Source organism: Sminthopsis crassicaudata, chromosome 1 (genome assembly GCF_048593235.1).
Source record: "Sminthopsis crassicaudata isolate SCR6 chromosome 1, ASM4859323v1, whole genome shotgun sequence".
NCBI classification, from domain to species: Eukaryota; Metazoa; Chordata; class Mammalia; order Dasyuromorphia; family Dasyuridae; genus Sminthopsis; species Sminthopsis crassicaudata.
The window spans coordinates 671,406,986-671,434,089 of NC_133617.1; the positions used below are offsets into that span (position 1 = coordinate 671,406,986).

At 47.1% G+C, this 27,104-nt stretch overlaps 4 protein-coding genes across 5 annotated transcripts; all 4 read right to left on the reverse strand.

The window, feature by feature from the left end:
* Positions 1–5: 5 nt before the first annotated feature.
* On the reverse strand, positions 6–13,545 carry HYAL3 (hyaluronidase 3). 2 transcript variants are annotated; one of them, XM_074283321.1, is made up of 4 exons: positions 13,227–13,545; positions 7,674–8,581; positions 7,440–7,529; positions 6–1,031 (listed from the first exon to the last, which is right to left on the reverse strand). In XM_074283321.1, the coding sequence occupies exons 2-4, from the start codon at positions 8,556–8,558 to the stop codon at positions 756–758; spliced, it is 1,251 nt and encodes a 416-aa protein (XP_074139422.1). In that variant the 5' UTR covers positions 8,559–8,581; positions 13,227–13,545; the 3' UTR covers positions 6–755. The 2 variants fall into 2 exon arrangements, with proteins under 2 accessions (XP_074139422.1, XP_074139421.1); XM_074283320.1 differs by lacking the exon at positions 13,227–13,545 and adding an exon at positions 12,501–12,610.
* On the reverse strand, positions 8,905–20,119 carry NAA80 (N-alpha-acetyltransferase 80, NatH catalytic subunit). Its single transcript, XM_074283322.1, is given in 3 exon segments — positions 8,905–10,266; positions 10,268–10,393; positions 19,983–20,119. Coding segments are annotated over 2 exon segments (759 nt in total). The 5' UTR covers positions 10,328–10,393; positions 19,983–20,119; the 3' UTR covers positions 8,905–9,567.
* On the reverse strand, positions 14,990–20,115 carry LOC141551567 (hyaluronidase-1-like). The gene is made up of 4 exons (XM_074283319.1): positions 19,983–20,115; positions 17,211–18,145; positions 16,475–16,564; positions 14,990–15,786 (listed from the first exon to the last, which is right to left on the reverse strand). The coding sequence occupies exons 2-4, from the start codon at positions 18,114–18,116 to the stop codon at positions 15,469–15,471; spliced, it is 1,314 nt and encodes a 437-aa protein (XP_074139420.1). The 5' UTR covers positions 18,117–18,145; positions 19,983–20,115; the 3' UTR covers positions 14,990–15,468.
* Positions 20,120–21,388: 1,269 nt separating the features above from the next.
* Positions 21,389–24,218, reverse strand: LOC141555693 (hyaluronidase-1-like). Its single transcript, XM_074288780.1, has 3 exons — positions 23,248–24,218; positions 22,871–22,960; positions 21,389–22,149 (listed from the first exon to the last, which is right to left on the reverse strand). The coding sequence occupies exons 1-3, from the start codon at positions 24,160–24,162 to the stop codon at positions 21,823–21,825; spliced, it is 1,332 nt and encodes a 443-aa protein (XP_074144881.1). The 5' UTR covers positions 24,163–24,218; the 3' UTR covers positions 21,389–21,822.
* Positions 24,219–27,104: the final 2,886 nt, after the last annotated feature.

Consider the following 27,104-nt stretch of genomic DNA (forward strand, 5'->3'; position numbering starts at 1 on the left):
GTGCAGAGCGGAGAAAGAAAACGGTTTATGGGCCGTGAAACGGAAGTCACCGGGACAGAACCGCCTCCCGAATCCCAGGGACCACTTCCCAGGTCGCGGGCCTTGAACCCAGGGGGCAAAGTTCAAGGACTCAAGGTCACAGGAAGCTCTCTAGGATGCAGCCGCCCTGGGAGAGAAGCCAGTGGACAGGCCCATTTTAAACCCTGACCCAAACAATACACTGTTTTTTAGGATTTAAAAACTGGAAGGAAGGGGGCAGCTAGGTGGCGCAGTGGATAGAGCACCAGCCCTGAATTCAGGAGGACCCGAGTTCAAATTTGACCTCAGACACTTAACACTTCCTAGCTGTGTGACCCTGGGTAAGTCACTAAACCCCAGCCTCAGGGGGGGAAAAAAAAACTGGAAGGAACCTTGTGGTCCTTTGGTTCCATCCTCTCATTTTGCAGCCCAGCAGGGGGGGGGGGGAGAAATTCGATTGGAATCGGAGGGCCTGGGTTCAAATATCGCTGAAAACCGGATGTGACTAAGCTCTGTCCCCCTCTGAGCCTCGGTCTCCTCATCTGTACAACTAGGATCTTTATTTCTGAGGTCTGCACCAGTTCTAACTTCCTTCTCTTAAAAAAGACCAGGAACAGGAGGGGGGGGCAGGCAGGAGAAGGCCACCTCAACAATGGGGCGGGGGAGGGGCCGGGAACAACTTAGAGGCGCTCCGAAGGCGAAGACCGATACTGGAGGAGTCCCTCCGGGACAGGGCTTCACTTTGCGCCAGCTCCGGGACGTTTGCAGGCAGAGCCTTTCCAGCCGGGGTAACAGAGACACCGGAAGTGGTTCCATTTGGCGGCGGCCTCCCCGACGGCTCCCAGCGTCGGCTCCCAGTGTAAGAAGACGTCATCGTTGCTGGGGTCCCGTCGCGCACAGCGCCCGCGGCCGTGACATAACTGCTGGCTGCAGACCTCGGCAGCCCTAGTCACGTTGCTTAAGTAGGGGCCCAAGATGGAGGACAGATAGCGCTGGAGAAGCCCGCACTGCTCCTGAGGATGGGAGACAAAGAAAAACCCTTCATCCCTCGGAGAAAAGGGAAGGAAGGGGACATGGGAACAGGAAGGGATAACGATAAGCTTCGGAGAGGATGTGGGAATACCGGGGCACTGATGCATTGTTAGTGGAGTTGTGAACTGATCCAGCCCTTCTGGGGAGTGATCTGGAGCCGCGCCCGCGCATACCCTCGGATCTGGCAGTCTCTGCGGGGTCTGCTTCCCGAGGGGGGAAAGGTGCAGAAGTGTTTGTGGCGGCCAGGAACTGGAGAGGAGTGGGTGCCCCCTGTTGGGGAGTGGCTGAGTACATTGTGGTATAGGCATGTTATGGAGTAGTACTGTTCTACAAGAAGCTATGGGGGGTCTGCACACATATATTGTGGCTGAGATAGACTTTAACATGTATGGGAGTGCCTGCCATCTAGGGGAGGGAGGGAGGGGGGAGGGGAAAAGTCGGAACAGAAGGGAGTGCAAGGGACGATAATGTGAAAAATTACCCATGCATATGTACTGTCAAAAAAGTTATAATAAAAAAATTAAATTAAATTAAAGGCTGGATAAGAACTGAGGCAAAAAGAATTGATGGCCTTGTTTGATGAGATCAAGAATAAAGCCATTCCTTCCATGAACTGAGGCTAAGTGAAGTGAGCAGAAACAAGATGTTGTGATGATCAACTATGATGTAGCTGGCTCTTTTTGCCAATGTGTGACTCAAGACGATTCTATAGACTTGTGGTAGAAAGCGCCAGAGAGAAAACGATAGAGGTGGAAGGTGAATCAAATCATAGTATTCTTTTTACCTTTTGTTGATGTTTATTTGCTTGTGTGTTTTTTTTTCTTTTTCATCTTTTTTTTCCCCATTTTCATCTGATTTTTCTTGCACAACATGACAAATGTAAAAACATATTTAGAAGAATTGCACATATTTAACCTAAGTGAGATTGCTTGTTATCTTGGGGAGTGGGGAAGGAAAGAAGAGAAGAAAAATTTGGAGCACAAGAATTTGCAAAGATGAATGTTGAAAACTATCTTTGCATATATTTGGAAAAATAAAATGCTATTTAAAAAAAAAAAAAAGCAATGGGGGCAGCGAGGTGGCGCAGTGGATAGAGCACCAGCCCCTAAATCAGGAGGACCTGAGTTCAAATCTGGTCTCAGACACAACACTTCCTAGCTGTGTGACCCTGGGCAAGTCACTTAATCCCAACTGCCTCAACAACAACAACAAAAAAGAAATGATCAGCAGGATGATTTCAGAAAGGCCTGGAAAGACTTACATGAACTGATTTTAAGTGAAGTGAACAGAACCAAGAATGAACTACATACAGCAACAACAAGATTATGATCAATTGTGATAGACTTGGCTCTTTCAACAGTAAGGTGATTCAGGCCAGTTCCAATAGTCTTGTGATGGAGAGAGCCATCTGCACCAGAGAGAGAGATTATGGGTACCAAATGTGAATCACAACGTAGTATTTTCACTTGTTTCTTTGCTTGTTTTTTTCTTCTCATTTTTTCCCCTTTTGATCTGATTTTTCTTATGCAGCAAGATAAATATGGAAATATGTTTAGAAGTTTAAATATGTTTGCACATGTTTAAACTATATTGGATGATTTGCTGCCTAGGGAAGGGGGTGGGGAGAGGAAGGGAGAAAACATTTGGAACACAAGGTTTTGCAAGAGTGAATGTTGAAAACTATCTTAGCATATATTTTGAAAAAAAAAAAAAAAGAAGAAAAGGGAGACATCATCCCAAACAGAATTGAGTCTCTGGATGCTTGGTCCTAGGACCAACTTGGCCTTCTTCTTTTAAACCCTTCATTCATGATCAGATAATACTCCTTCCTAGTCTTACAATGGGAGGAAACAATAAAACATCAATTATTGGAATGAATCTTAAAGTGATCACCTAATTCAATTGTTGTGTTAATATAGAACAGGAGAAAATCAGGGATTATAAAGGGAAGTGCATTAGCCAGTGTTACCCAGTTATTAGTAGGAGACCTAGATTTCCTCAGGAGTATGGTACAGAAAAAAGAGAATGGGCTTTGGAATTAAAGACCAAGTTAAAATTCCAGTTCTCCCACTCAGAACCTCAGTAACATTCAGCAGTCACCACTTTCAGACTTTCACTTCCTTAGCTATAAATTGAAGGAATTAACCTAGAGGGCTTCAAACAAAAATTGCTTCCAGCTCTAAATCTAAGCTTCCACTGATACTGCGAGAAAGAAGCCGAACCAAGAGCACATTGTACACGGTAACTGCAACAGAACATGGTACACAGTAACAGAACATGGTACATGGTAACTGCAACAGAACATGGTACACAGTAACAGAACATGGTACACGGTAACTGCAACAGAACATGGTACACAGGAACAGAACATGGTACACGGTAACTGCAACAGAACATGGTACACAGTAATAGTAACAGAACATGGTACACAGTAACAGTAACAGAACATGGTACACAGTAACAGTAACAGAACATGGTACACAGTAATAGTAACAGAACATGGTACACAGTAACAGAACATGGTACATGGTAACAGTAACAGAACATGGTACACAGTAACAGAACATGATACACGGTAACAGGAACAGAACATGGTACACAGTAACTGCAACAGAACATGGTACACAGTAACAGAACATGGTACACGGTAACAGAGCATGGTACATGGTAACTGCAACAGAACATGGTACACAGTAACAGGAACAGAACATGGTACACAGTAACAGAACATGGTACACGGTAACTGCAACAGAACATGGTACACAGTAATAGTAACAGAACATGGTATACGGTAACAGTAACAGAACATGGTACACAGTAATAGTAACAGAACATGGTACACGGTAACAGTAACAGAACATGGTACACAGTAACAGAACATGATACACGGTAACTGCAACAGAACATGGTACACGGTAACAGAACATGGTACATGGTAACTGCAACAGAACATGGTACACAGTAACAGGAACAGAACATGGTACACAGTAACAGAACATGGTACACAGTAACAGTAACAGAACATGGTACACGGTAACTGCAACAGAACATGGTACACAGTAATAGTAACAGAACATGGTACACAGTAACAGAACATGGTACACAGTAACAGTAACAGAACATGGTACACGGTAACAGTAACAGAACATGGTACACAGTAATAGTAACAGAACATGGTACACGGTAACAGTAACAGAACATGATACACGGTAACTGCAACAGAACATGGTACACGGTAACTGCAACAGAATATGGTACACGGTAACTGCAACAGAACATGGTACACAGTAACAGAACATGGTACACAGTAACAGGAACAGAACATGGTACGCAGTAACAGAACATGGTACACAGTAACAACATGGTACACAGTAACAGAACATGGTACACAGTAACAGAACATGGTACATGGTAACTGCAACAGAACATGGTACACAGTAACAGAACATGGTACACGGTAACTGCAACAGAACATGGTACACAGGAACAGAACATGGTACACGGTAACTGCAACAGAACATGGTACACAGTAACAGTAACAGAACATGGTACACAGTAATAGTAACAGAACATGGTACACAGTAACAGAACATGGTACATGGTAACAGTAACAGAACATGGTACACAGTAACAGAACATGATACACGGTAACAGGAACAGAACATGGTACACAGTAACTGCAACAGAACATGGTACACAGTAACAGAACATGGTACACGGTAACAGAGCATGGTACATGGTAACTGCAACAGAACATGGTACACAGTAACAGGAACAGAACATGGTACACAGTAACAGAACATGGTACACGGTAACTGCAACAGAACATGGTACACAGTAATAGTAACAGAACATGGTATACGGTAACAGTAACAGAACATGGTACACAGTAATAGTAACAGAACATGGTACACGGTAACAGTAACAGAACATGGTACACAGTAATAGAACATGATACACGGTAACAGGAACAGAACATGGTACACAGTAACTACAACAGAACATGGTACACGGTAACTGCAACAGAACATGGTACACGGTAACAGAACATGGTACATGGTAACTGCAACAGAACATGGTACACAGTAACAGGAACAGAACATGGTACACAGTAACAGAACATGGTACACAGTAACAGTAACAGAACATGGTACACGGTAACTGCAACAGAACATGGTACACAGTAATAGTAACAGAACATGGTATACGGTAACAGTAACAGAACATGGTACACGGTAACAGTAACAGAACATGGTACACAGTAATAGTAACAGAACATGGTACACGGTAACAGTAACAGAACATGATACACGGTAACTGCAACAGAACATGGTACACGGTAACTGCAACAGAATATGGTACACGGTAACTGCAACAGAACATGGTACACAGTAACAGAACATGGTACACAGTAACAGGAACAGAACATGGTACGCAGTAACAGAACATGGTACACAGTAACAACATGGTACACAGTAACAGAACATGGTACACGGTAACTGCAACAGAACGTGGTACACAGTAACAGGAACAGAACATGGCACACAGTAACAGAACATGGTACACAGTAACAGTAACAGAACATGGTACACAGTAACAGAACATGGTACACAGTAACAGAACACGGTACACAGTAACAGAACATGGTACACAGTAACAGGAACAGAACATGGCACACAGTAACAGAACATGGTACACAGTAACAGAACATGGTACACAGTAACAGGAACAGAACATGGTACACAGGAACAGAACATGGTATACAGTAACAGTAACAGAACATGGTACACAGTAACAGGAACAGAACATGGTACACAGGAACAGTAACAGAACATGGTACACAGGAACAGTAACAGAACATGGTACACGGCAACTGCAACAGAACATGGTACACAGTAACAATAACAGAACATGGTACACAGTAACAGAACATGGTACACGGTAACTGCAACAGAACATGGTACACAGTAACAGGAACAGAACATGGTACACAGTAACAGTAACAGAACATGGTACACAGGAACAGAACATGGTACACAGGAACAGTAACAGAACATGGTACACGGTAACTGCAACAGAACATGGTACACAGTAACAATAACAGAACATGGTACACAGTAACAGAACATGGTACACGGTAACTGCAACAGAACGTGGTACACAGTAACAGGAACAGAACATGGCACACAGTAACAGAACATGGTACACAGTAACAGTAACAGAACATGGTACACAGTAACAGAACATGGTACACAGTAACAGAACACGGTACACAGTAACAGAACATGGTACACAGTAACAGGAACAGAACATGGCACACAGTAACAGAACATGGTACACAGTAACAGAACATGGTACACAGTAACAGGAACAGAACATGGTACACAGGAACAGAACATGGTATACAGTAACAGTAACAGAACATGGTACACAGTAACAGGAACAGAACATGGTACACAGGAACAGTAACAGAACATGGTACACAGGAACAGTAACAGAACATGGTACACGGCAACTGCAACAGAACATGGTACACAGTAACAATAACAGAACATGGTACACAGTAACAGAACATGGTACACGGTAACTGCAACAGAACATGGTACACAGTAACAGGAACAGAACATGGTACACAGTAACAGTAACAGAACATGGTACACAGGAACAGAACATGGTACACAGGAACAGTAACAGAACATGGTACACGGTAACTGCAACAGAACATGGTACACAGTAACAATAACAGAACATGGTACACAGTAACAGAACATGGTACACGGTAACTGCAACAGAACATGGTACACAGTAACAGAACATGGTACACAGTAACAGGAACAGAACATGGTACACAGTAACTACAACAGAACATGGTACACAGTAACAGGAACAGAACATGGTACACAGGAACAGAACATGGTACACAGTAACAGGAACAGAACATGGTACACAGTAACACTGTATGGTGATCAACTATGATAGACTTAGTTCTTCTCAGCAATAGTAACAGTAACAGCATGTGATGATCAACTATGGTAGACTCAGCATACTATTTGCAGTTTAAAATTTTTTTTTTCCTTCATATATTTTTTCCCCTTTGTTCCAATTCTTCTTTCACAACATGACTAATGTGGAAATGTTTAATACGATTATACATGTATAGGCTAAATCGGATTGCTTATTTTCCTGGGGAAGGGGGAAAGAAGGAAGAAAAATGTGATCTCAAAATCTTATTTTAAAAAATGAGTACTGAAAACTACCTTTATATGTGATTGGAAAAAAATATATATTATTTAAATGAATACATCTAGAGTCCTAGATCTGGCCTTTGAGACGAGGGCACTAAGAATAGAAATGGAAATTCTGAGAGGATACAGAGAAGAAGCACTTACCCCAGAACTGGAAAAAGAGAGGTTACCCCAGAGGACGATGCCTTCTGCCCCCAGGGCTACACTTACTCCAATGGTCTGAACCAGGTCATTCTGGGAAGGGAGAGATGTTACTTAGCCACCCTTATCTCTTGGTCAAACCCCTTGCTCCCCCTCTCCCACTTCCTCCTCAGACCAGGGGCTCCAAAAGCTCCCTGAAGATTGGGACTATGTCCTCCCCTCAGATCAAAAGCTCACCTGGGACAGAAACCGCCCAGAACCAAGGTGAGTGAGTCGGGTATAGGCCAGCACTGGCAGAGCACGTGGATGTGCAAACCGGGCCACTCGGAAAGCCTCTTCCAGCCGATATCTTGCATAGGCCTTTCGATAGACTACAGGCAAGTCTGGTGGGAGGTAGATGCTGGGGAAGAGAGCACTAGAGGCTTCCCAAAGCCAGCGCAGCTGGTCATTGTAGGTCTTGTCTGCCTTCTGGCACTTCCCGGTGTAATTGTGCCTGCTGGGCCATGGGCTTCGGCAGAGAGGGAATCGATAGAAGCCCCACAGCCCCCCGGGACGAAGTGCCTGCCCCAGTCTCAGGGTATCCTCCATCAGTGCCCGAGCAGCCCCCTCAAAAGCAGCCCGAGCTTCTAGACGCTGCTGCTTAGGAGACAGATCCGGCCACTGCTGCTGGGCCCAGGCCCGAGATGCCTTTCGATAGATCCTGCGACGCCCCCAGTTCCAGTTCCAGAGTGGGTGCCACTCTTCCCAGTCAAGCACAGCTAAGCCTCTGAAGCCCTTATGCATGAGGCCTGAAATCTGGCTGGCAACCAGGGTGAGGTGCTTCTTCAGGGGAACAGCCTGGGGGACACCTCCATGGTGGATGACCCCTGTTGGCCCTAAGTAGGGGTAAAGGCCAAACTGGTTCTTGTAGAAGATGGTAACGTTCTGGCCCCGGAAATGCTGGCCCTGGTTGTACACGATGCCAAAGGCCTCCAAGGGCAGGGGCTGGCCAAAGCGGGTTTGGCATCGGGCTGTGGGCACGTTCCACACTGCAGTGAAGGGGCGGCCCAGCTGCCACGAGGTGGCCCACCCCCCCACTAGGCATAAGGTGGCCCAAGCCACCAGAGAGCAGCCCCCATTCATAGTTGGGCCCAGCAAGGAGAAACCTGTAGGGGAAAGAGGATACTGGAGTGAGGGGCAGAAGCACAAGAGTTCTGGGTGTGAGGAAGGATCATAGTCTCTCTCTATCTCACACACACACACACACACACACACACACACACACACACACACACACACACACACACACACCTTCCTAACTCCCATCATCACTGATCTTCCCTTCCATCCCTCTCATTGAACTGTGGGTGGACCAGAAGAGGCTGATGGTTAAACTAAGCCTCCTGGGAAGGGCAGAAAGAATGCTGGAGGACTGAAGCCAAATGAAGAGTTGAATAAGGAGAAATAAATACAAAGGAGAGCCATGTGGTCCCCATGATGAGGCTGCTTTATTTGCTGCTGCTCACACACAGTCATGCTGCTGAACAATGTAATAATGAACACTTATTGAGCACCTACTACTGCGTACAGAGACTTCTGTCCACAGTTCAGATATAACACAGTCACTGAGCTTAGAATCTGCAAGACAACTCTGAGGTATTGCAGAGAGCTTGGATTGGGAAAGAGAAGCTTGGGATGGAATCCCAGTTTTGCCACTCTAGGACTCAGTTTCCCCCTTAAGCGATGGGGACAATAATACAGATGTGCAGACCCTCCCTCACAGGAGCATTGTGGGGCGGTGTTTTGTAAACCTTAAAGTGCTACAGACCTCTGGTGGTCTCTCAGCCTTCACTTTCTCTGCTGGGTGGGTTTTTGGCAGTCTGAGATAGGCACCCCCTAGCTCTTCCCCTTACCCAAAAAAGAAATGCCAAAGAAAATTGGGCTGGGGCTGGCTGATATCCCATCTTCTGCCTTCACTGGGGGAGCAGCACTGACAGCTATGTTGTCAGTACCCCCAAGAAAGCAGGCTTCAGGCACTGTGGAGATTTCAGGAAAGACTTCTCAGGGATCTCCCCAGATTATTCTTTACAATCCTCCCCTGCACTCTGGCCTTCCTTCTGTCCTCAGCAGAAAGGCCATGAAGTCAACCCCATCAGATCTCCTTTGTCATCCAAAATATGGGGCGGCCACGGATGTCCCTGTATGGGGTCTCCACAAGGCTCTGCTCTGGGGAGGCTATGGGGGAGAGAACTGGAGAGCTGAGAAGGGGAGCAGGTAAAGGAGGAGGGGGTGGTGGTGGTACAGGGGGTAGATGGGGTCTAGCATGGGAGTCAGAAGTAGAGGGGGTCCCCATAGTCTCCCTGCAGGGGCTGGGGGCTTTAGCTTCTGGGAGGTTGGCAGGCTGGGCGAAGGTCTGGAGGATAGCAGCAGACAGTGAGCTACGGAAGGTGATGCCTTGCACTGGCTCCCCAAGCTCATAGCCCAGGTGGGCATAGAAATGCTGCTTATCGTGGGTGGTCAGGTGTAGCCGACGAAAGCCCCGGGCCTTGGCAAAGGCCTCAGTGGCCTCCATGAGGCGTCTGCCAAACCCTTGACCACGAAGGGCCCGGGCCACAACCACAGTTTCAACCAATAGGCTGTGATCGTGGGCAACGACTTTGGAGAGGCGGGAATGGCCCAGGACCGTGGGCAAGGCCCCAGGGGCAGGCGGTGGCCCCAGCAGGGCCAGGCATAGGGGAAAGGCATCCGAGGACTGTCCCAGAGAGTGCAGGCGTGAGGCTCGACTCCGGGGCCACTCCTGGTTGATGAGGTCAGCACAGGCATCCAGGAGCTCTGGACGCAGGTGGGCGGGGCTCCAGGGTCAGTTCTTCGAGGCCAGGGCTTGTAGCCAACGGGGCCAAAGAGGCCATCATCCAGCTGCTGGTCGGGAGCTACTTCTGCTTTCCCTCGAGGTCTACGATCAATACTCCATTCTCCTCCTGTGGAGCATCCAGAGCTGACTTCACAGATCCCAGTGGGTCAGGACTTGATGGTATCTCAAGAATCATCTATTATAAACCCACCCTCAACAAAAATGCCCTCTACAGCATCCCAGACAGAGTCTTTCACTAACTAGGAGAGTTTTGGTGATGATGGAGAGCTCACTATCTCCTGGACAGCTATCACAGCTAGGAAGTTTGGTCTTTATTAAATTATACCTAAATCTGCAACTTCCCAACCCTCCCAGGGGCTTTTAATTCTGCCCTCACGGGATCGAGAAGTTAATCTTTTTTCTGTTGGCCAACCCTTCAGATAGTTGAAGATAGAGATCTTACCACGGCTTCTTCCAGGATTCCCCAGTTCTCTAGTCCATGGAAAATACCCACCCCCTCCTTCCTTCAACCAATCCTTTTATGGTCTGGTCTCTGCTGGGTCTCTAATGTAGCTTTTTTTTTTTTTTTTCCCCAGTATGAACTCCATTCAGGGAAGGAAAACTGACACTAGTCTCCTATAAGCTCCCCAAAAGATCAAAATCAAAGTTATTTTTGGATTCTCTGTGGGTTTGGGATTATTTATGTTGTTTCACTGGTTTTGTTAGAGAAGAGGAAACCCTTCTCCTGGACCAGCTGTTACCAACAATGGGGACAGATTCCCCAAGCCCTAAATAGAAATCCTCAAATCCTCCTTCCCCAGCCCTGCTTCAGCTCATGGGAGGAAGGAAGGAGAAAATGGACACTGGATACAAGAATCTCAGGCCTTTGTTAATCAAAAGGGAAACCAGGCCTCTCAGAAAAGTGGAGGTCCAAAGTGAACGGGAGACAGGTTAGGTAGGTCAGAGCCCCTTAGGCTGATTGTGGGGAGAGATTGGGGGAGGAAGAGGTTAAGGGGGGAAGCTGGAACAGAAGCCAAGCCTCTTCCCTTCTGAGGGGCAAAGCATGGTTCATCTTCGGGCTGACTTCTGCTTTTCTCCAGGGGATTGCAGAGCTACACAGATAAGGACTCCTGCTTCCTCCCCCACAGACTGGGTCCCAACGGCTGGCTCTCCTCCACCAGGGCCTCCCATATCATGAACTCCCTTGTTCTCAAGGTCTGGGAGTAGGAGAAAAAGCAAATCTAGTCTAAAAATCTAAAACTGAGGAGAAAGATGGTTAATGTGAGAACTCCCACAGAAAGGTCTGTTCACCCTCCTTATCAAACCAACTGATGAAGTCTTCAATGTGGTTAGCAGAAGAATTGACAAAAATTACTTCTTAAGCAAGCAGGAAGAAGGCTCTGATCATGGAGATCGGTTTAGTTCCTTGGTCTCACCCTCTAAAGGTAATGCAGTTAGAAATCCAAGTTAAGTTAAGACCCAGGGGCTAAATTTTTCCTATAAAATAATTTATGGCCCGTGACTTTGCTCTCTTCCTTTGGCTCAGTCCACTACATCAGGCTGTCTCTGTTTCATGGTGTCTTTCCCTTATCCCATCCACCCCATGCCCTGTCATATTTCCCCTAACTCCACTACGCTTCTCAACCCCATTTCTCCTCTTTACAGCTAACTTTTAGGGTGCTAACTGCCAGTTGAGGGCATGCCCCAGGCTCCAGGGGTGTTCCCTTTCTACGGAGTAATTGTGAGTTACTAAGGAACTTGCCTTTCATGCGCCGTCCCACTCCATTTCATATTTAACATTCCTGGTGTCTATTGTATCCCTTCATTTTGTCCGTAACCCCTTCTTTAAACAAATCTATCTTTTATCAAGGAGAATGGCCATTGTGAATTCTTCACAAGACCGAACCCCAACTTATGATACCTGCCATCATTTGGTGACAGACGCCACGCCATAGATCACATCACAACAATGATCCTAGCTTCAGAATTTCTAAGTTCAAAGAACCACTGAACATCAGAGATAGAACAGATTCTAGAAATTGGCCTTTTCAACACTCCCATTTTACAGATTGGAAAACTGAGGCCCAGGGGGATGATTTAAACCAGTTCACAATATGAAGGGTTAGTTCTGGAACCTTAAGCCAAGCCTCCAGACTCCTAGCTCGGACCTCTTTCCACAATATACCACCATTGTCCCCTCCTCTGCCCCCCCATCATCCTTCTTAAATACCTACCCTCTTTACAGAAAAGAAGTCAAACCAAGGGAGGGACGGGATCCAGAGGAAGAAAAGGGGCTGCCTTGCCGGCTGCCTCCAGGGACCAGTGCCTGCTCCTCACTCAGTTTGAACCCTTTCTTGAAGAAGGAAGCTTCATCTGCTTCCTGTCCCCACAGGGATGGGGGTAACCAGGCCCGCTTAACCCCTGCGGTTGGGGGAGTGGAAGTGGGGGTGTTAAGAAACAATTATCCCTGTCCTGCTTCTGACTAGTCTCCCCCTTCTTCCCCCCTCCCTTACAAGTTCCTGCCAAAACCTGGATAAGACTTGGGGCTGAGGGAGCAGGGGGAGCCCAGCACCACTTCTAACCCTACGGTGCCTCAGTTCCCCCCTTTACAAAACGGGGAGTCTGGGCTGGGACCTCCTGGAAGGAAAGAAGCTCTATTGTAGGGAGGCTCTCGGGGTGCCTTCTCACAGTGAGGGACCCCAAGACAAGGCCCTGCTGACGGACAGCGCCCCGCCGGACACGGGGGACGGCGGGCTGACGGAGACACGGAGAAGAGGGGGTGCAGCAGGACACACGGACAGAAAGGGAGGGAGGGTGCGCACCCCGAGTGGAGGGGACGGCGGAAGGACGGACAGGAGGGGAGGGGGTGCAGCCGGACACACAGACACGACCAGCATGCAAGCGGTGAAGTCAGACTTGGGGGGAAGCAAGAGGGGAGCGGGGCGGGGCGTGATACTGACATGTTGCTCCCCAGCTTCTGGCTCTTCCCCAGCTGCCGAAGCTTCCCCCGCCGGGATCCGTGCTCCGCTCCTGCCGGCCCCGCGCTCCCCACCCAGTGGTGAGGAGGACACACAGCAGCCGCTGCCCGCCACCGCCCTTACGAGGGAGCCGGGGCCCGATTGGGCAGCGGGCCGCGGGGGGTGGAGCCCGCTTCACGAAGCTGTGCCCGGTCTGGTGGGTGCGCACGTGTGTGAGCACGTACCCTGCATTAGTGCGCGTGCACCCGCACCAGTACGTGCATGTGCACGCGCATGCGTGCAGTGACTGTCCCAGGCTCACATGTCACCCGAAGGAGGGTTCCCCATCCCCAGGCGGCTCTCAGGCATTGCTCGCCCTTCTGTATAAATCCATACACTAATTAGAACAATCCTGCTCGGTCCTGAAGGGGTTAATAAACCACAAACTACCTCGCAGAAGGGGCAATAGGGGGCAGAACGCAGCCCTCGCTATCAGAACGGGCTCGTGTGTTCGCTAGTTTTGCTGAATGATTTTCCCCCTTTTTTTATTCCTTCCTTTAAAAGATGGCTCCTTGAAATATTTAAAAAAAAAAAAAAAAGAGGCTCCTTGGGGGAAATATTCAGATGTGAAAGGAACTCCGTAAGCCCAGGGTTACTGGAGCACACACATGAAAGCCTACACCGGGGGCCACACGATCACGAGCTTTAGAGTCACACGGATCGGCGGTTGGCACTTAATTGGCTGACCTTCCTCCGATGAGTTTATGCCCTACTGTGTGCCCATAATGACTGGCAATAGAGCAGTCATTTGGCGGACTGGAGTCACAAGATCTGGGTTCCAATTTCACCAACATTTTGTTAGTTCTGTGAATTTAGGCGCATCGCTTATTTTCTTCCTCCTACAAAATAAAACGAACATCTTCAAGTTTCGGGAACATCCGCTATTATCAGGACCGCGTAAAGCACGGACACACGGACAGAAGCGGGGGAGGAGTCCCAGCCAGACCCTCGGGGACCGAGCGGCCGGACACGCAGACACGCAGACCAGCATGCCCTCCGTGGCGGGGGAGTCACTGTTTGCTGACTGGCTGCCCTCTCTGCAGCTGGAGAGAAAGGGTCACCCTCAGCGCCCCTGAAGCTCTGGGCTCCAGCACAAAGAAACTCACCTGCAAGGAAAAGGGAACTCAGATTCTAAAGATCAATAGCTTTCTTCCCTGATCATCTCTCTCATGTTCATGAGCTGGCTGATTCCAAACATCCTGAAAGATTTACATGAACTGATGCTAAGTGAGCAGAGCCAAGGGGACATTGTACACAGCAGCAAGATTAAGTGATGAACAACCGTAATCGACTTGGTCCTTTTCAACAATGAAGTGATTCAAATCAGTTTCAATAGACTTGTGATGGAAAGAGCCCTGTGCATTCAGAGGACTATGGAGACTGAATGTGGATCAGAACGCAAGTATTTTCACCTTTTTGTTGTTTGCATGTGTTTTGTTTTTTTCCTCCGCAGGACAAATATGGAAATCTTTAAAAGATTTATAGTCGTTTAACCTATATCAGATTGCTTGCTGTCTTGTGAAGGGTAGAAGAGGAGAGGGAGAAAAATTTGTAACACAAGGTTTTGCAGAAGTGAATGTTGTAAACTATCTTTGCACATATTTGGAAAAATAAAATCATTAAAGAAAAAAAAAAAAAAAGAAAAATCATTCTCATTTTGTTCAGTGGAATTCAGCTAGAAATGAATGGTCCTGGGAGAAACTGCTATCCTGAAATTGTTCATTTCTTTTAATATTCAGCAAAGAATTGCATAGGTGGATAAAATTATCGGTTTTGTCACTGAATAGAATATTTGGATATAAGTGCGTGTAGAGGGTCACAGACAGAGGGGGAACTCTGGGTGAGCCCAGAGGGAACCTGCTGACAATGTCTGGTTCAGCTCCCCCCAACATACTTTATAACAGTGTTCCGTGGAATAACATTGTTCCCCTTTTTATAGTGATTTATAAAGCATTTTCCTCCAAAAACCGCACTAAAGTCCTGTTAGCTCCCTCTGATGGAGAACCCAGATTCAGAAAGGTGGAATAAGTTATTCATGATCACACAGCAGAGTGATAATCACTGAAGGCTGGGAGGCAGTGACAGAACAGTTGTAGAGGGGAAGCTATCTCCCACCGGGTTTAGACCAGGACTGCAAAGGAGCATCAAGAGGCCCTTTCAGCATGGCAATGTTTCTTTAGAGGAGTCAGGAGCTGCCCTGCTTCTCACAGTGCTCCCCAACCCAGCCTGGATAGCAGCGACACTTAAATTCTGATTTTATCTTGGTCAAGGCTTCCTCTGCCAAGAAGCCTTGTAGGCTCAAGTGCCCAGTGTCTGGCTGTCGATGAATAGAGAAGCTGTCTGGGCTGAGGAAAAGGAAGGCCTGCGGGTGATATTGGCGGCGGGCACATCTACCGTGCCCTGAGCATAGCTCCTCACTGCAGAGGTGGGCACTGCTGGTTACATTCAGAATGAAGGGTCCAAGGGTGGTATCCACGTAATCCTTAATGGCCTGGCAGGATTCCTGGGGGTAGAAAGCAGACAGCCTTAGTATCACTCACCCAAGAACCTCCAGGAACATTTTCTACGCTAGTTTTGCATGGGTACAACGAGAGACACCAGGGAGGTTCAAGGCCAATCTCATCTGGACACCCTAGGAACAGAGCCCTCAGTAAGGCTCAGCCTCAGCCTCATCTGGACATCTCCAGAGGCATCAGAAAGGCTCAGAGCCAGAAGGAACAGAGTCCCTGATAGCTTTGCTTGGCATCAGAAAGGCTCAGGGCCAGCTTCATCTGGGCACCCCTAGGAATAGAGCCCACATTAGCTTTTCCTGGCATCAGGAAATAGTTTTTTATTTCTTCATAGGTTATGAATTTATCTTTTCATTTTTGATACTGGTAACTTGGTTTTGTACTTTTAAAAATTAAAATTAGTTAATAGTTTATTTTATTGTATATATTTTTAAAAGCAGGCAGTTTTATTTATTAATTCAATAGATTCTTTTGCTTTCAATTTTGTTCATCTCTTCCTTGATTTTTAGGATTTCTATTTTGATATTTAATTGGGATTTTTTAATTTGCTGGTTTTCAAAATTTTTTCATTGCATACCCAATTGGGTAATGTCTCTTCTTCTCTTTTATAATGTGCATTTCTGAAAGAATATTGTCCACATGTGACCCTGCATCCTCTGGCCTCTCCCAGGTCCCACTCACCTTGGTGTGCTCGTGTTCTCCACTCAGCCATACCACAATGCCATCTGTCCCCTGGGCCAAACTCTCCCCAATGGTATTCTCCAACTCCTCCTGGGGAAGGGGGAGGGGGAGAGGAATGGAAAATGCCTTTGTGAGAGTATTAACATCTTATCCCTCCCCCAATCCATGAAGGCACAAAGGGACATGCCATCCGCCTCAAACCTGAAGGGACTACTCCTAACAGTAGAGGAAGAGTTCACCATAATTGTTTGCATTTCCTCTAGTGTAAGGTTTACAAAGTACTTTCTTCCCAACAGCTCTCCCCTGTAAACACTATCTATCATGCTTATTTAGCAGGAGAATAAACTATTAAGTGTTCTGTCCAAGGTCACTCAGCTAGCAATTATCAGAGGCAGGATTCAAACCCAGGGCTTCTGACTGTGCATCAAACACTTTCAGCTATACCACAATGCTTCCGTGGGGCAGGCAGCTGCCCACCAATGGGTATGTCAGGAGTCGGGAGAGTGATCTCCTATAAATGGGGAAAGAGAAGCCCAATTCCTTGAAGTCTAATCTGACACCAAGAAAGAAAACCATCCCCAGAAGACTCAAGGTAGGAATGGGCAACTTTGGGGAGGGCCCTGCGTCTAACTTGGCACTCAGAATATGGGCAAAGGCTTTGAGCTACACCTGATCTGATTCTAGTCAACAGAGAATGGAAGCTTAGGAGGAGAGGGGACTAGAGGGAGGTGCTCACCAAAGGCAGAAAATGATCTGTCTTCTCATAAAAAATCTGCACATAGGGCAAGATGGGCCGGCCAGGATTTGAAGTCTTCTCTTCTACTCGGAAGGCCTCCCGTAGCCTCCCACGGACAAATGGCAGTGATTTCCCTGTGTTGGCCAGCTTCGGGGGAAGGTAGATGCTAGGGTAGAGGGTTCGGCTCTGCTCCCACATCCAAGATAATTGATCATTTAAGACTTGGATCTTTTCATAGCATTCCCCTGTGTAGTTGGGCTGCTGGAAGTTGTAATTATAGCAATCTGGGAAACCATAGTAGCCCCAAAGTCCCCTGGGTCGAAGGAACTTCCCCAGCTGTAAGGTGCTAAGCATCCATTGTCTGGCAGCCTCCTCAAATTGTTTCTTAGCCACCTCCTCTACCTGGCGTGGGCACCAGTCTGGGTGCTCTTCTCTTACCAAATCTAGAGAATGCTTCTGGTATATTTTCTTTGAGTCCCAATTCGTGGTCCAAATAGGGCGCCATTCTTCCCAATCAATGACTACAACCCCCTGGAAGTCAGGTTCAGGCAAAGTGGTCAGGATGTCATTATAGGACTTGGCCAGGTGGGCACCAAAACTGGCATTCTGGGGCAAGCCCCCATTGATGGGCTGCCCAGTGGGCGTATACCGTGGGTAAATACCCAGCTCATTGCTATAGAAGATGGTCATGTTTGGTCCCCTGAAGACTTGGTTTGGGTTGGCTATCACATGGAATGTGTCCAGGCTAATGTTCACCTGAAATTTCTGTTGGCACAAATAGGTGTTGGCATTCCAGATGGCAACAAAGGGGACATTGGGCAGCACAGGGCCCCCTGAGGCCTGAGTTAGGTCTGGATAGATCAGCAAAAGGGCACAGATGAAAAACATGGAGCCTCCTGGAGCCATGGTGCATAGTGGAATCAGTAGCTCAGATTCTGTTGTGACAGGACAGTGGCTGGTGAGTTGGTTTTAACTTCTGCTTTCAGAACCAAGAAGGGAGCTCACACCCATAAGCACACACACACACACAAAACCAGACTCTCAGGTTAAACATTCACTATTTCAGAAATTGAATGTCCTGGGATCAGATAACATGGCAAGGTCAACAAGTGACTCAAGAGAGCTCCCAGATTAAACAGTCACTAGAGCACAGTTTGTGAGGGAAACTCTGAGATTAGGCAGTAACTAGAATGGGCAACCCATTAATACCATATCTGTCTAATCAAACCACTGGGGAGATGTTCCTAAACTTGGAAAAGGAGAAAGGCCAAAATACCACAAAGTCAAGGCATTTGGGGGGTGAAGATTGGAATCTGCCCTCTCCTTGGCTCTGCCCTTGCCTTGGCTGGTAAAAGGTAATAGAGAGAGATGGGGAAGACAGGGTAGAGAGTCAGGGAAACAGATCAGTGGGATCAAGATTGCAGGGACTAGGAAACAGGAAGATAGGAGAATAGGGTCAAAAAACAAGAAAATACAAGACACGAATAAAGAAATAAAGACGGGACGATGAAAGACAGGAGATTGAATTGGGGAAAGGAGGGTTGGATCATCAGTAGAATGAGAGGATAGGAATTTGGGGGGCCATAGAACAGAGGTACCAGCCAATAAAAAGAGAACCGGTGAAGAGGAAGGCTGGGGAATGGTCAATAAATGTAGAGGGCCAGGACTTTGGAGAAGTATACTTGAAGCAAGGTGTTAACTCAATGGAATTGATGAGATGATGATCCTCTAGTTCACATATATACATAGTATGGTGATGTAATGGTACCATGTACTAGGTGATACAATGTGCCAACTCTGGGGTCAGAAAGACTTGAATTCAAATTCAGCTTCAGATACTTATTACTAGCTACGTGACCCCAGGCAAATCACTTAATCCTATTTACCTCAATGTCCTCATCTGGAAAATAAGCTGGAGAAGGACATGACAAATTATTCCAGTGTCTCTTCCAAGAAAACTCCAAATGAGATTCCCCAAGAGTCAGACATGACTGAACAACGATTAAAAAAACAACAACAAAAAACCCCTACTATGCGCCAGGCATTGTGCTAAGAGCTTAGGACACAAAGAAAGACAAAAACTAGATCATTACCCTCGAATGGGTAATGTCCTCTAATGGGGGACACAGCATACCGGGGAACCAAGAACAACTTACAGCAATCTGGATATACGCAGAATAGTGGATGGAAGACAATGATGGAAGGCATTATTAACAAGTGGGAAATGGGGGGGAAAGCAATAAGGATCTGAAGGAATTTGAGGGAAGCCAGGAGAAGGGTGAGAAGAGACAGCAAACCTCAAAGCGTGGAGATGGGAGATGGACTATGAGGAATAGTAAGCGACTGCAGAATTCACGGAGTAGTAAATAACATGTAAGAAGCCTGGAATGACAGAAAGGGGCTGTTATTAAGGGCAAAGAACTGAATATTTAATCCTGGAATAGGAAGTCATAATAAAGAGTTACTGGATTTCATTGAGTCGAAGTGGACGTGACATGGTTAGAGCTGTGCTTTAGGGAAAAGAATGGGGTTCAGAGAATACGAAAGTGAGGTCAGGCGACCAGAGGACAAGGAGGGAAGCGGAGCAGAAAGAGAAAGGAGAATCCAGGAGGAGGCTGGGACAGGGGAGTGAGGTGGCAGGCTTAAATGATGGGAGTGGAAGAATAGGGAATGCGGGAGACTTTTGGGATGGGGAAATGCGAGAATAAGGCTGCGGAGACGAGGTAGGACAGGAGAATGAGCTGCGGCCGACGCGGAGGTCCGAAAACTTACCGCCGCTGTGCAGGTCCCCCTCTCGTAATCTTGTACTGGGGCAGCCGCCCCGGGAGGAAAGAGAAGCGGCTGATTCCCGTGGAAACCCTTGCAGAAACCCTCGGGCGAGGGGTCCCGGGAGGGAGCTGTTCCTTCCGAGGCCCAGACTTTAAAGCTTTCCGCCTCTCCCTCCTTTCCCTGAGTGCCCTCCACCCCCCCAAAGGCCAGCTCTCTGTCCCGAGGCGGAACTGGAAGCCGGGACCCGAGCGGCCGCGGCCGGGAGAAGCGAAGACCTCGGAGTGACTGGTCCTTTCCCCCACCGCGCGGAGGAGGAAGTCCAGAACTGGCCTCCCCACCCCTGGGGAGGCCAGCACAAACCTGCGTTCCCAATAGCGGGTGGAGGGGTCCGGGCTCCTCCCCCCAGGAGGCAAGCACACACCTGCCTCCAATGGGGAAAGGCGAGGGGCCCTGTGCCCCCTCCCCCCAGTCACACAGCACACCGCTCCCTGGGGGGGCTGGGGGTGCAGGGATAGCCTCTCGGTGTCCGAGAGGGAGAGGAGAGGCAGGTTGGGTTAGCCAGAACTCAAATCTAATCTCTCATCTGTCCCACATTGTTCGCTGGGGTTTGGGGTCACAGCTACCGCTCCGAGGCAAAGAACGGACTAGTCCTTCGGCATCATTAGTTTTATTGTGGCCGGAAGCACGAAGGGGCCGAAAGTGCCCGGAGAAAGATGGGTGGGGGACAAGGGAGAGGGGGAGGCCCTTCCCCCATTCCCAGGATGGATCTGTGAGCATGACTGTGCCGTGCTATTGACTAAGTGGGTGACTGTGCTTGCGGGACTTCTGGGTGGGGGTGGGGTGCGGCAGGATTTTCCATGGAAAACATTTCCGTACCGAGAGTCTGAAGCCTGGTAAGCAGCTCTCCCTGAGTCCACTGTATGACCTCCAAAACGTCCCTTTCCTCTGCCGGGACCAGACACCGCTAAGGATCACTCCGCTCCCCATTCTTAGCCTCCTCCTGTGCCACATGTGTATCTGTGAGCGTTAGAAGTGATGCATTGCTGCGTGCTTTTGGACAGCAGTGACCAGATGTAAATTTGGTTAGCACTGGTAATTTTACATGTGGATTCATTCATTCATTCATTTAGAAAGTGCAGCATTTACTGAGTTTCTCTTTGTGCCCAGTTTTGAAATAGAAACTATATGGGAAAAGGCTTGGAAGGCTTAAACTTTTGGAATATCTCCGTCTGTTTCCAGCTCTGGGAGGGCAGGGATTCTTGCTTTTCCTTTATTTCTAGAATGCCCCGCATGCCATACAAATCTTGATTATTAGTGTTTGCATCTATAAGTGGGATCACGTGTATCTATGATTGTAATTCCATATGTCACTGACTTCATACCCTAACATCGATGGGGGGGAGGGGGGGGCAGGCCAATGTCGCAGGTTTTACAAATTCACAGTCCCGGTCTCCAAGCAAGGTTTGGAAAAAATAGGTTTACTTTCATTGAGCAGCAATCTCAATGGGCCCCTTCCTGATTAGGAAGATAGCAAAGTTTGGGGTACAGAGTTTTGATTTTATGTAGCTTTCTATGGCTTAGGCTTACAGAGCGATTTGAGTGACTAATTTCCAAATCAATAAAGGGTAGCTATTGTTTTCCAGGCCAAACTGATTCCCAGATTCGAGGTGGGATATTCCCATGAGAACCTGGTAAAAGGGTGGGGATCATTTTAGGAATTTTCCCAGAGGCCAGGAGGAGTTGAGATTCTGGGTTTTTCTAACCCAGGCCCACCCCACCCCCAAAGATCAGGGGCACAGCATCCTATTACAGCAATCTCACCCTGCTGATGTTAGTTTCTACATTAAGGAGAGGGAGAGTCATCCTGAAGCTCACATCGTTCTCCATTCCAGCCTGTGTAGCATCGGCATTCAAACTCAGTGGTCATCCTGACTCTGGCTTCGTTTGTCAAGATGCCCTCTACTCCCAGACGCCCACTGGTTGGCTGGTGCCGGAGAGAGAAGCTGGATGGGTTGAGGAAGAGGAAGGCTTGGGGGTGATCTGGACGGCGGGTACAGCGTCCATGCCCTGAGCACAGAGCCTGGCTGCAAAGGCGGGCACTGCTAGTCACATTCAGGAGGAAGGGGCCCAAGGTGGTGTCCATGTAATCCTTGATAGCCTGGCACGATTTCTGTGAACAAAGAGAGGGTGGCCTCAGTGCCAATCTTATCTGAGTAGATTTAGTTAGAGATGATGAAATGGACCTTCTAGGAGAATGATGCAATTTCTGAGAAACTCTAAGGTTACCCAGCCTCGAGAGTGTCACAAACAAATGGCTATCAGAGGACCATCTATTGATCAGCCATAGAATTCAATCCTGGGAGCTGCTCCACCTCTATTCAGTACTCTTCAAGAAGCCATAGAATTCAATGATGGGAGCTACTCCAGCTCTCAATGATGGGACCTCTCCACCTCTATTCAATGCTCTTCAATCCCCCCCCAACACCAGTCTTCAATTGTACCTTTTAAGTCATAAAACTACTGAATCTGATCTTTGTTTCTCTTTCCAATAAAATTATCTTCTTGCTTCTAGTTCTTGGCCAAATTCCTTTCAAAATTAGCTGCCCCACAGCATCGAAATAAATCTTTGGCCCTTAACTTGGAACTCTAACAGAGGAATATCAGACCTCTGTGACTGGCTGATCCAGGTCCAGTATTGAGGGAACACACACACACACACACACACACACACTCCTTCCTTGGATGCCTAGTACCCATAAACGATCCAATGATTTGGGGCAGAGTTGAAAATGCCTTCTTGTTTCCACTGATCCTCCCCCTAGATATCAGTCCCCAGGCCTTGTTTAACCCCCCCCAAGAGATCCTCCTCCCAAGCCCCAGGCTCTCCTCACCTTGCTGTTATAGTTCCACCAGCTGATCCACAGCACTATTCCATCTGTTCCCTGGGCTGCACTCTCTCCAATGCTCTTCTCCAAGTCCTCCTGCAGAGAACAAACCCAGAGCTAGGGGATTACAGGGTCAATAGGGATGGGGGAGCAGAGCTGCCATGAAGTCCTGGGTCTGGGTGAAATTAGCAGATCACGCCAACATTACTTCCTGGGCTTCATGGGAGTGAGAAGGTAATAAAAGCGAGCATTCCCAGGCATCTCAGCCCAAGGCTGGGGTACCTGTCAGTGACGATGGGGCTCTGATGTCTCCATACTGGACCCCATATTCTAACCTTAGAGGGATGGATTGGTTGGCTGGGGGAAGTTGTAAAGGCACTTACCAAAGACAGAAAGCGATCCGTGTTCTCATAAAATATCTGAGTGTAAGGCAGGATGGGTCGGTGAGAATTGCTGGTTCTAGCTGCTACCCGGAAGGCCTCTCGCACTCTCGAACGGACATAAAGCAGGCTATGTCCATTGCCGGCCAGCTTTGGGGACAGGTAGATGCTGGGATAGAGGGCACGGCTTTCCTCCCACATCCACTGAAGGCGGTCATTCTGGTCCTCAATTCCAGGTAAACATTGGCCTGTGTAGTTGGGGCTCTGGAAGTTGTAATTGTAGCAGTCTGGGAAATCATAATAGCCCCAGAGCCCCTCGGGCCTCAAGGACACTCCCAACTTCAAGGTGTCCAGCATGAAGGCTTTGGCAGCCCTCTCATACTGCTCTATGGCTTTCCTCTCCACCCACCAAGAATACCAGTCTGGGTGCTGCGCCCTGATCATTTCCCGAGAGCGTTCCCGGTAAATGTTCTTGGATCCCCCATTGCGAACCCACAGCGGGCGCCAGGACTCCCAGTCAATGACTGCTAGGCCCCGGAAATCTAGTGTGGGCATAGAGACCAAGATATCCTGGTGAGCCCTGGCCAGGTGAGCATCGAGGCTGGCATTCTGTGGCAGGCCTCCATTAACAGGCTGCCCGTCAGATGTGTATGAAGGGTAAAGGCCCAGCTGATTGCTGTAGAAGATGGTCATGTTTGGCCCCTTGAAGGCCTGGCCTGGGTTGGCCACGATACCAAAGGTTTCCAGATCAATGTTGATTTGAAATTTTTTCTGGCAGAAATTAGTGCCAACATTCCAGATGGCAGCAAAGGGGACATTGGGGACCACAGGATCCATGATGCTCTGGCCTGGGGTGGGCAGACACAGCAGGAGAGCATATAGATATGGTAGCCCCACGGGGAAGGTATTCAGAATCATGATGTGCCAATTTCCCCCAGAATCACTAAGAGGGCAAGTTAAGCGGGCACTCACCTTGTTTCTTCAGCCTTCTGCCTTTGCTTTCAACTGGCAACAGACTTTATGCAGAGCCTTCAAGGGCCTGCCCATTCTCAGGCACAAATCCCTCCCACTCTTCATCCCATCAAAGCAAGCACTGCCCATTCCAATCACTGTTCTAGTGTGCTCTGAACCTTTCACTCTTCAAGTGAGTTGTCACCTGGCCTGATGTCTTCTCCAGCGTGAGTCCTCACTTCCTCCTTTGCTAACTCCAAAAACCAGAAAAAGAGAACAGCTGGTACAGAGTGGGCTCTATGGGCACAGGGAAGCCCTGAAGCCACAGCTGGCCTTTCAACTATCAGATCATGAGATTTACAACAGGAAGAGAAAGGGACCATAAAAACCATTTATCCAAATCCATTTTTGTTTAATGTATCCCCCTGGACAGTGTCTGATGAGGTACTTCTCAGAATATAAAGTACCAGGGATTACAAAGGAAACCAGAGTGGTTCAGCTGTGTAGTTCAGTGGCTAGAGGCCTAGCCCAGGAGTCAGGAGGATCTGAATTCAAATGTGACCTTAAGTGCTTACTAGCTGTATGACTCTGGACAAGTCATTTAACCCCACTGCTTCCAACAAAATAAACAAAAAAAAGGAAACTAGAAGTTAATAAAAAGTATGACAAAATGTATTTCTCATCCAAATTCAGAGACATCTTTTTCCTCCCCACTAGAATTCTATTTTTGGATCCCTGGATTTTCTTGGGTATGGGGTCATTAAAAAACCCCCAATTTATTTTACAAATGAGGAAACAGATGTCTAAGGAGGAAAAGAGGAACTTGTATAATATGTGAAAGCTTATTGAAAACCTCTTTAATTTAAATGAAAGTATTAAGAAACACCTTTCTAGTTGATTTAAACTGTATCCCCCTGATCTGGGGGGGTGGACCTGGGTTAAAGAAACCTCAACCCCTCCTGGCCTCTGGGAGGGTCCTCACCTTCCAGTTCCTAGGGGAAACTCCCTTGGAGATCTCCCTACAATTCAATTGCAGATCTTGGCCTGGGGCATAATCACCTTTATTGAATTGAAAATTAGTCCCTCAGATTCATCTGGAGATTGCTGCCTAGCTCTGGGCCACAAAAACCCAATATAATCAAAGGCTGAATCCCAAATCTTTGCTAAAAATCTTAACAGGATTTAGTCCACTGAGAAGTTGTTTCTTCTCAGTGTAAAGCCATCTTTGCTAAAAACCTACCTTTGCTAAAATTCTTTTTGGAAGAGCCCTCCAAGAAGTTGTTTTCTCAGTGTATAAACCCATTTTTTTGCCACAAATCTTGCCTGCATTCAGGACTGTGCCTGGGGATCTCTCACCCTTATTGCTCAACATTGTCAACCATCCTTTCTAGATTTTTCCCTTTATGAAAGTGGGAAAAGAGTCAAGACCATAAGCTAAAGACCAGGAACATGAACTTAAGGTGCTAACCAAGCTTTAAATACAAAATGCCTCTTTTCCAGTGTTGAAGATGTCACCATTGGTTGGGAGAGCTGCCTCCAATATATTGCATGGCCATTTTTGGCAGCTCAAAGGGAACCAGAATAAGCATCTCTAGACTCATTTTCCATGACCCTTCTTCAAGGGAAATTTTAATTCTTGTAAGAGGAGAAATAAGAAGTTGAGGCTGGAAACCACTCTGCTCTCCTCAGAGAGAATGGGTATTTGGGCTAGAATGATATCTATCTGCTCCCTTAAGTATTGTTTGAAATGTTCATCGTAGACTACTGTCTACAATGGAAGGCTTTACATCCAAGGCTTAAACCCTTTCCCATCAAATACCAGTTCTACAATGAACACATATAGTCAGTAGCAAAGAAACCCGTTTATCCAAATCAGTAGCAAAACAGAAATTGGAGAAGATATAGACTGAAGAATATGTACCAGATGAATTCAATTCTTCCTGTGCAACAAGAGAACTATTCAGTTCTGCACACATATATTGTATCTAGGATATACTATAACATATTTAACATGCATGGGGCTGCCTGCCATCTAGGGGAGAGGGTGGAGGGAAGGAAGGGAAAAGTTGGAACAGAAGTGAGTGCAAGGGATAATGTTGTAAAAAATTACCCATGCATATGTACTGTCAATAAAAAGTTATAATTTAAAAAAAAAAAGAATATATACCAGAAATACAAAGTGAATGAACTCTCTCACTGGAAATAAGATAAATCAGCTCAACCAAGATAGGGAGTCCTGGACCTCACCCAAAGGGAAACTCCCCCAAACTTCCCAGAGTACCAGTAACTGAAGACAGGGACATAATGGAGACTGCCAACTTCTCTCATGTTGGCTTCTTCCCCACTTTTTCCTTCAGGAAATGGAAATGTGGCTAACCTTGTCTATCTTTCCTCTTAAAGCTAGAAGCCCAAAGTCCATAGCAGTTATTGAGAACGAGAGTCCCAAATCAATGGATTTGGCAACTTAAGTTAGACCTGTTAGGATCCATTGCTCCTCACCCCCAAAATGAAGCTCTATAACCCATTAAGGGAAGAAGTCTCTTTTCCACTCAGAAGAGATTAAGACCTTGATCATGGAGAGGAGCTCTTTGGGCAGTATCTGTTGAAAAATATCAACCCCTTCTCAGAAGAATGTTTTTATAGGTATAAAATAAAAGACATTGAACTTCAAAGGATATTAATTATGTTCAAATATAGATGTCAAAATATTTTTTAAATCATCCAAAAAAATAAATACAAATAAAAAACAACCATGGAGTCCACATTAAGAACTCCTGCTATAAATGTTACCTCAAATTGTCTTGCAGTAGAAAGACATCTAAGAGCATGTTACATGAGGCAGGGAGATTAGTGTCAGTTTGGACATTTCTCTGAACTAAAGATGTTTGAATTCAGGGTAATGTTAAATT

Bases quoted from the DNA above. Each gene is read 5' to 3' on its own strand.
- LOC141551567 (XM_074283319.1), bottom strand. From the start codon at position 18,116: ATGGCTCCAGGAGGCTCCATGTTTTTCATCTGTGCCCTTTTGCTGATC. The intron at 16,565-17,210 runs GTGAGCACCTCC...CCCCTTCCCCAG, and splicing joins CAGATCATTTTCTGCCTTTG to GAGGAGTTGGAGAATACCAT. The intron at 15,787-16,474 runs GTGAGTGGGACC...TTCTACCCCCAG, and splicing joins GAGAACACGAGCACACCAAG to GAATCCTGCCAGGCCATTAA.
- LOC141555693 (XM_074288780.1), bottom strand. From the start codon at position 24,162: ATGATTCTGAATACCTTCCCCGTGGGGCTACCATATCTATATGCTCTC. The intron at 22,961-23,247 runs GTAAGTGCCTTT...TGTTCTCTGCAG, and splicing joins CGGATCGCTTTCTGTCTTTG to GAGGACTTGGAGAAGAGCAT. The intron at 22,150-22,870 runs GTGAGGAGAGCC...CTTTGTTCACAG, and splicing joins GGTGGAACTATAACAGCAAG to AAATCGTGCCAGGCTATCAA.
- HYAL3 (XM_074283321.1), bottom strand. From the start codon at position 8,558: ATGAATGGGGGCTGCTCTCTGGTGGCTTGGGCCACCTTATGCCTAGTG. The intron at 7,530-7,673 runs GTGAGCTTTTGA...CTCCCTTCCCAG, and splicing joins CTGGGCGGTTTCTGTCCCAG to AATGACCTGGTTCAGACCAT. The intron at 1,032-7,439 runs GTAAGTGCTTCT...TCCCATCCTCAG, and splicing joins TCTCTTTTTCCAGTTCTGGG to GAGCAGTGCGGGCTTCTCCA.